Here is a 9478-nt window from a genome sequence, read left to right as displayed (position 1 = left end):
GGAATAGAGAGGGAGAGAGAGAGACAGAGAAAGAGAAAGAGAGGGAGAGATAAAGAGAAAGACAGGAAAGGAGAGAGAGAAAATGACAGAGAGAAAGATGGTGAGAAATGGAGAGATGCTTATTCATGAGGGAGCTTAAAGGCTGCCATCATCAGCGGCATTAAGGATACTTCAGTGAACATCACAGAGCACATTATGCTAATCTTCAGCTCAAGTGGAGGCCTCTCAATTCTTCAAGATTGTGATCGGTGCCACACATACAGAAAACATGAACACACACACACAAGCATGTGTGCGCCCACACACAGACACACACACACACAGACACACACATATGCACACAGACACACACATGCACACAGACACACACACACACGCACACACACATGCACACAGACACACTCACACACACAAACACATGCACACAGACACACACATATGCACACAGACACACACATGCACACAGACACACACACACACACACACACATATGCACACAGACACACACATGCACACACACACCAAGCCCTCACTAAGCCCTAAAAGAAGACAAAATGCAGCACTCAGCTCATATCTCACTACAAATGACCCGTCTCAAATTGACCGTGATATTGATTTTTTTTCTTTATGAGCAAAAATCCATAAGAAACCAAAATACATTAAACTTGGGGAGAGGAGATCCATCAGAATTTAACTTTTAAAGTGAATATTCTTCTGCAGTGTTATGATCTTCCAACACTTAGAATTACTTGTTATTCCTTATTGTAGGAGATACACACATTGTTTTGAGATATACACATACTACATATGACATATATTATGTAATTTAGCATGTATCTACATACATTACTTCCATACGTTATCTCTGTGCCCACCTTGAAACACCACATTCAGCTACAAATGTGCTTCATAACTGAATTACTGCATAGATGGCAGATGCACACTGGACTTAAAATCTTCCTTCCTATGCCACACGGATACCTACTCCATGCAGTGTTCACACATCAAATAGCAATATATGCCTTCTATGAAATCACTATATTTAAGATTTTATGTTTTGTAAATTAGCCTATCAGGCTAAATCTGGCATTTTATGATTGTATTTCCCTTAATGAATATCCATTGCCGCAAAGCAATAAAGACATCAAAAAAATTGAGAATGTGTCCTCAAAAAACAAGGCAAAATTCCCCTTTCTGATCTCTCTGTGAATGGGGGTAGATCTTTGTTCCTGTGGATGGGTGTGGGTGTAGATCTGTGTTCCTGTGGATGGGTGTTTGGGTAGATCTGTGTTCCTGTGGATGGGTGTTTGGGTAGATCTGTGTTCCTGTGGATGGGTGCTGGGGTAGATCTTTGTTCCTGTGGATGGGTGTTGGGGTAGATCTTTGTTCCTGAGGATGGGTGTGGGTGTAGATCTGTATTCCTGTGGATGGGTGGCTGCTGTAGTCTTTACACCTGTGGCTGAACTGGTAGAGCAGGTGATAACAACACCCAACTCAAATGGTACGGTCGGGTAATAACAAGACCAAACTCAACTGGTAGGGCCAGGTAATAACAAGACCAAACCAAACTTGTGATAACGAGGTAGTCAGCACTAAAGTCATCCTGGGAGCACACATACTGGTAGAAAAAAATAGTATCTGTTCTACACTGTAAGTTTGCATGTTACTTTTATACATACAGTATGGTAGATGCTTCTATCTAAAGTGACTCTGTGTGCGCATCTGGTGCAAGAAGTTCACAATTGTGACTGATGTCTCAAGAATATTTTAATTTTAGGTGCGTGAGAGAGGGTATGTGGGTAGTTATTAGCATATAACAAGTCAACATGAATGTGCGTGTGTCAGGAACTAGCAGAGTGTCTGTCAGTGATGACGGTGTTCATTCAAATCGAACGCCCATAAACAAGAGGCCTTGAAAGGCTTTGAAAGAGGTATAAACTTAATGGGCAAGAGTCATATACATCAACTGACAGCAGCCTTGTGTGTATGTGTGTGTGTGTCTGTGCATATGTATGTGTGTGTGTGTGTGTGTGTGTGTGTGTGTGTGTGTGTGTGTGTGTGTGTGTGTGTGTGTGTGTGTGAGTGAGTGTCTCTGCGTAGGTGTGTATGTGTATATGTATGTCTGGTGATGTGTGAATTGGAGGGTTATGGTAGTAATCACTCGCCATCTGTCTTCATCCCCTTTCCCATCTCAGAGCTGCTGCTTTCTGACGTGACATCATTCACACCGCATAGGCACTGGACCTCAGCCTGCCCACCCTCCTAATTGCATTCCTTCAACTCACACACTTTCAATTGCAAAGGATTACCAGCTGTTTCTGTTAGCCATATTGAGGTTTTACCCTTTATAGGGCAAATAAATTACCTGTAGTGGAACCTTCTTTGACTTGTAGAAAAACCTCAACTCACACATATTCAATTGCAAAGGATAACCAGATGTTCCTGTTAGCCATATTGAGGTTTTACCTGTAGACATTTCCTGTAGTGGAACCTTCTTTGACTTGCAGAAAAAGCAGACATTTTGTTACCCAACATGTTAACCATGACCAAAATCAAAAACATCATTGTACACACACAGATTTATGTCTCCTCTAACTGGCTAATGGGGAATATTTTGGCTGGAGGGAGCTGCAGGTGGCTCAGCACAGCCCGCTGGCGGTGCAGAGGCGTGACCAAAATCTCTGGATGGCAGCCATAAATAAATGAAGATGAACAGCATTCATTAACGGAGACATGCATACACACATGCTTACACATGTGTGCAAATGAAAGGACACACACGCACACACATTCCCTCATGGTGATGAACAGAGTCACACACACACACACACACACCTGTTTCCTGGATGACAGCGTGCTCTTAGGTCGCCCTCCCTTGCTGATGTTGTTGGCAGGCTCCTTGCAGCTCCTGCGGAGCGTGGTTGCCGTGGCAGCACTGCAGCCCGGGGCATTGGGCAGTGGGTTAAGGTACAGGATACGAGCAATGAGGCCATACAGCACAATCGCCAGCAGCAGCGGGATCACGTAGAAGATGGCAAAGTCAATGAGGTAGATGGGGAGGTAGAGATCGCGAGACACACGGTAGCCGCACTGCACATGCCCCTCAGGGTTCACCTGAAGCAGAAAGAGATGCACATTTAATCAAATCAGGATTTGGGGTGTTTCATCAGAGAAGGCAAATGAACGTGACAGCTAGAAAAAAAGGTGAAAATGACTGCACTATGGAGATCGATTTTAATATCTGTAAATCATTTATGTTGAGTCTAAACAGTTCTTATATGCGTGCCAATCAGTTATAAAAAGAGGTAATTGAGTTTCAGGCAGCTGAGGAAATGTGGGAGTGAGTTTCCCCCTCTGGTGTGTACTTTGGGTTCTGTAACTTTGCAGATCATTTATGTGCACAAAAAAAATCAATTTGACACTCTAGGAAGGGAGAAAACTGGAATAACATCCTAGGTCCTCTTTAATACAGTGGAATCTTATTATATTGATTTAAATGGATATGCTCTTTGGGGAAAAAGACTAATTTAGTTTTTCCATTGTGTATGAGACACCTTTTAGATCCTGACACAAATCCCATCCCGTAATCACTGGAAACTGGAAAATCACTGTTTTTTAATGTTAGTTATATCAGAAGGTTGAGGGGAGTGGGCAGAGCCTGACCCAACTCACCTGGATGTCCACCAAGAAGAACCACACCATGCAGTAGATACAGGTCAAAAGTTGGACACACCTTACATTTTTTTGAGAAGTGTTTTCTTTACTTGTTCTATGTTCTATGTTCTACATTGTAGATTAAAACTGACGACATGTAAACTACGAAAGAACACATATAGAATGATGTTCTAATCAAAAAAAGTGTTATCTACCATTTACATTTACATTTACATTTAGTCATTTAGCAGACGCTTTTGTCCAAAGCGACGTACAAGGGAGAGAGCAATCAAGCTAAGAGCAATACTACCATGTAGAAAATGATAAAAGTAAAGAAAAAACTTCTCAAAAAATGAGAGGGTGTGTCCAAACTTTTGACTGGTACTGTATATCAGAAGATTGAGAGGAGTGGGCAGATCCTGGCCCAACTCACCTGGATGTCAACCAGGAAGAACCACACCATGCAGTAGATACAGGTAAAGGCCCACACGCCTGCAATGATGCGCTTCGCCCGCGAGACCGTACACACTGTCTGGGCTTTCATCGGATGGCAGATTGCAATGTACCTGTCATTGGATAAAATGCAATACATACATTGGTTTGAATTAAATCAGTTGTATTGCAAATGTGTTTTTTTTTTTACACAATTCATGAATTATGAAGAATCTCCCTTTCAATTTCAGATTTTATCCATTTGAAAAAACACACAGTAGAAGTAACACTCTCCATTTAAATTATGTCTATATAAATGCTAATAGACAGTTAATAAGCTTGTCATTAACATTCATTAAATCATTCAAAAGTAGGCACCAGTTCCACCGCGATACCACTAGGTGGCACTCACCTCTCCACAGTGAAGGCGGTGATAGAGCAGGAAGAAGCGTTGATGCCCAAGTACTGTAGGTAGGTGATGCCCTGGCAGCCAACATGGCCGTACACCCAGGTACCAGTCAGACTGTCAGAGATGTTAGGTAGGCCTGCAGCCACCAGTACCATCAGGTCTGCCACAGCCAGACTCACCAGGTAGCAGTTGGTGGGGGTACGCATGTGTCGTGTAGTCACGACAACTAGGACCACCATTATGTTGCCCACGATGCCCATAGTGCAGACTAGCAGAACCAGGAACACTGAGACGGCCTTGTACTCCAGAGATTGTGAGACCAGATCAACCGAGCCCGCCAGAGACACATTGGTAGGGCTGTCTGATCTGGAACTGGCGTTTTCCGCCATGGTGTTGTTTTGTTTGTTTGTTTTGTTTTGTTTGTTGGTGTGTATGAATGTGTTTGCGTCTGTATTTTGTTTACAGTATGTATATATCTAAGTGTCTCTTTTCTTAATAGAACCACATTTAACACTTCTGTACTTCTGTCTGCTGTCTGTGTATTGATGTTATCAAGTTGAAAAAAACTGCCATGTTTTTTCTCAAAAGTGTTTTGTCCATTTTAGTTGTACTCTTCTTTGTCATCAACTCCTTAATTTCAGGAGGCTTTAACAAGATTTTCTCTACCAAATGCGAATCCTCTTGTAATGCAATTGTCCATCCTATCGATCTTCCTGAAAATAAGGATTGCATTAGTGAACAGGGAGAATGTCTGTGCCACCATTAGCAAGAGGATTCACAGTCTAGCACTAATTGCTAAATAATTGCCAACATGACTGTCTCGCCTGGCCCTGGACGATAACTGCTGTTTGCGCAACAGTGAATACCAACACCTGAGGCCCAAGAAGAGTCTCACACAGAATAGACAAAGTGAGGGGACCAAGGCCAAGTTTCTTCTCATTCTCCATGCAAATCGTTTCTTTACACCTGCTTCTGTTCGTGGCCTTCGGAGGAGATATGGCTTTTCACAAAACATGAAATCAAGCCACCACGCTGAGAGGCTTTTACAGCGAATTATTCAAATAAGACATTTCAGGAGTTGACGACATTACGAAGCAAAATAATTATTCTATAGCTGTTAGTGTGTTTCTCTGAGCAAATGGATCCATGCCATTATACACTAATCAAGACATCTCAGGGGGGGGGGCGGGGGCATGTCATTGGAACTAATGGGCATCCACCACTTCCTATTCTAAACATATTCCATGGCATTTTTCAAACATAATCCATGACATATTTCAAACACATTCCATGACATATTCCAAAATTTTAGCTTTCTACTTCCAAAAACCTTTCTGTTTAAAATGTATTTATTTAAAACTACCTACAAACATTTTGTCACTCACAAGCATTTGTTCTGATCTATGGAGCTATCTTTGAAGCTTAGTAACTTGGCCATACATATGAGCAGAGTATTAGAATTTGGCACACTGATTCAATATTTTCCCCAGATTCCAAAACTGTATTTTTAAGTTGGATGGATTGGCTGAATACATATAGAGGCCCAAACAAAGTTACAAAATGCATCTGAATTGTATTAAGAGGTAGACAAATTCTCTCTACAAGATTATACGGACAGTTTTCACAGTTTTGCAGACATGTATAGACACGATTAAAGCCTTAATGTGGGTACAGTGTAAAACCGATATAAAAATAAAATGCTTTTCATGCACTTTGTGACAAGGGTGATTTCAAGGGTGAACATTGCATGTATATCGGAGGCATTATTAACCCTCCTACTATGCTAAAATGCTATCCATTATGTTATGGGTCAAATTCACCCGCACTGTTTGAATATGTCCAAAATGTACTTGTATTAGACAATTCAATATCTGGATCTTCAGGTATACAGTTGGGCTACTGCAAATGTTTGTGCATGCATGTATGTGTCTGTCTCAGTGTGTGTTAGGGTGTGTTTTATAAGACTGCAGAGATCTTCAGTCCAGCTTAATAGTGATGACTCCGGTACATCCATGTATATAACAGTTCTTCTCTTTTAGAAAGGAAAGACATATTACAAGCCAAACATTCCAAAATCATGGCTGTATCTCACAAGTGCAACCTCATGTTTCACATTTAAGCATGACAACCATTGAAACTTTTTATCTTGCAATTCTCAACGCATTGTTTGCAGTGCATTGTTGGTATGCTAAGGGATCACTAATCTAAATGGTGCCAACAATGACAATCATAGTAATTTAATACAGGCTTATTACACCACTTTGCAGTGACAGAAAGTAGTGTGAGACATTATTCAGTGAGTGTCAAGTCCACCTTTGAACTTGGAATAAAATATTTAATGAAATAAATGTCCTGCACTTTGGGTGTTTGAGTATTTCCAGTGTAGACACTTAAAAACACAATATACTCAGCAGCCAATTCAATTAATAAACTTTTCCACCCTCTCAGAAACAACAGAGCTGAATAAAATCCACCGATTAACTTTCACTGTGCAGAGTTCATGAGAGAGAGAGAGAGAGAGAGAGAGAGAGAGAGAGAGAGAGAGAACTCCTATGAGGGGTAATGTCTGAAAGCAGACCACGGATATTGAAGAACTACAGATATTGCAAGGAAACGAATTCCATGGTGGGATCAAAGGACATAAGCAGTTATACTTGCACACTTCCTTCAATGATAAATACAATTTCCAAAATACCTGTTTACTCATTTGGACAGAGGTTTGCATGGTTCTGGGCTGTCCCTGTGCCCTGACAATTAGACCCTTAACCAATACCATTGGACCCGAGCACCTCCAACAAATGCCAGCAGACACGTAATAATAAACTAATTCCAGCCAGCCTCGCTATAAGTCAAGACTCACTGCTGCCTCGCACACTTACTGCATACCATCTCTGCTTTTCCATTTAGTTGCTTAGGGACCACAGAAGCTTTGCTGCCCTGCTGTGGAGCTGAAACATTTCATTTGAGAGATGAAAACACATTTACACACACATTAGGCTCCCACAGCATGGCCCTGTGCTCATTTCAAAGGCCATTAAGCCTTTAAAGAAAGTGTAAGTATTTTTGTATAATGTTTTTATCGTCAATTTATTTACTTCGACTGGAAACAATACTGTCTGGGTTGTTGCTGTTTGTCTGTCATTTTCAGTCAGCGGCATATTATAGAGTCTATGGCCCTATTGTATTTAAAAGAAAACCCCACAAACAAGAAGTAGGATAAATGCATCCAGAGGTCATGATGATATCTTATTCAGTTATCCTGTTTAAAAATAGTACACAGATACAGGGTATTGAAAAGATATTATAAATTGAGAGCAAGGTACTCTGATGATATTTATTTGCTGTGCCGCTCAGCAGTGAAATTGCCAATCGTGTAACAGACAGCGATCTTGGACTCGACAGCTGCTCTCTGCCTTGTGCCCTGTTGTTGTGAAAGGGTGGTGGAGGGAGAGAGTCTGATTCAGAGCGATTGGCATTGACAGCGAGAGCCACATGCACTGATGACTGTTTGATACGAATTAAGCTGTCACTCATTTTCAGTGTCTGCAATTTCTGATTGCGTGTGCAGCCAGAATGATAAACAACAGACAGAATGATGAATATGTGGGTAATGACGTGCACTGCTTATGGAGGAATGCAACTGATATAATGTAGAAATGATGTCAGTACTGATTGTGCAAGAAGAAAACTTTTATCTGTGTATGTGTGTATTTTACATAATTCTTTATTGTCATCAGGTTACTTTTAAAAGCCTTCGATAGTCCTGGTTCGATCCATATATAAGTCACGCGTAAAAGAAAAGGTCAAGCTTTGAGAGTTGAAGAACGTTGGGATAGAAAACCACACTGCTATCCGGTTCCAACAATCCTTACGTGAATTCTTACGTGAATTAATCCTTACGAATGTAGGTGAGAAAAACACAGTCAGTTAAATTAGCCAAATCCGTGGAGTAATTCAGCGTCCAAGGATAACTTAAATGACAAACCGCCCAACCGTCAAGACATAACCGACCATGCCTTTTTTTTATCTCATTCGATCAGCAATGTTGATTTATATTCTTCACACTTACTTTCATACTCCATTGATTGTTTCCTGTGCCAAATGTTTTACAGCCACCTTTGAAGTGAATAAATAGTATCAATGAAGTTTATCTGTGTTTTTGCATCTGCGTTTGTTCAAATTACGTTCAATCTGCCGGTCAGATGAAGCAAATGATTTTCTCCTGATGCCTCAACTTCCATTAGTTATAAACCTATAAAATAAAGATCTTGCTTACCTGTCCATTCTCGGTGTTAAAAGTAGTCGACAGATAGCATTTGGAAACCCTTTCCAAGTTGCACCCTTATTCTTGCTTAACACTTAACACAGCTGCGTCTACTGCGTCGAGCTTGAATGCATGTTGGATGCGCGCACACAGGCGCACCGCTTCATCTGAGTTCAGGTGTAGCTTATTGGAGTCTGCCGGGTTGCGAAGCCAAGACTCCCCCTAGCGTTACTTTAACATTTCGTTCCTTAGTAAATCATGGCATGCATCAGTTTGATATTAAGCAGTCTGTTCTTGTTTCCTATAACGGTGAGGTTAAACCGATTGAAAAATACTTTGATCGTTTACCTGTTGATATTATTACAGATCATACTGCGCATTGAGGATGTCTCACTGAATAATAAAAACAGCAATAAGATCAGTATCCAGTAGTGTTGTTGCAGCTCTTTGCAGTTGCTGGAAACTCAGGTTTAAACTCAGTTTGGAGCACCTCAGATTACAGTTTTTCTCAATTGTTTTCAGGCATTTAGTGAATCATGGGTCAACTTCATATAATGCGCACATCTTCTTTGCACAGCAAGAGTCTTCTCTGGCGAATGGGTTAACTATTTCTCATTGCTTTCACACAAATTTCTTTGAGTTTTAACACACTTTTCAAAACAGTTAACACACTTCTCAGAGAAAGACACTAAACCTAATTGAATAACCATGTCAACACA

The 9478-nt window shown here is 40.9% G+C and overlaps 1 protein-coding gene across 1 annotated transcript in view; it reads right to left on the bottom strand.

Moving 5' to 3' along the window:
• The window catches only part of trhr2 (thyrotropin releasing hormone receptor 2), a gene marked incomplete at both ends in the record, with an annotated part of 7134 nt that extends 2250 nt beyond the window's left edge, over nucleotides 1-4884 (bottom strand). Inside the window, 3 exons of the mRNA XM_080842637.1 lie at nucleotides 2836-3114; nucleotides 4088-4220; nucleotides 4499-4884. Coding sequence (XP_080698763.1) covers nucleotides 2836-3114; nucleotides 4088-4220; nucleotides 4499-4884 — 798 coding nt within the window. The remainder of the gene's footprint in view (nucleotides 1-2835; nucleotides 3115-4087; nucleotides 4221-4498) is intronic.
• Nucleotides 4885-9478: the final 4594 nt, after the last annotated feature.

The sequence above is a fragment of the Sprattus sprattus genome (genome assembly GCF_963457725.1).
Source record: "Sprattus sprattus genome assembly, chromosome: 7".
Lineage (NCBI taxonomy): Eukaryota > Metazoa > Chordata > Actinopteri > Clupeiformes > Clupeidae > Sprattus > Sprattus sprattus.
Note: the sequence above shows the minus strand (reverse complement) of the source record. Positions and strands in the feature narration are given on the sequence as shown.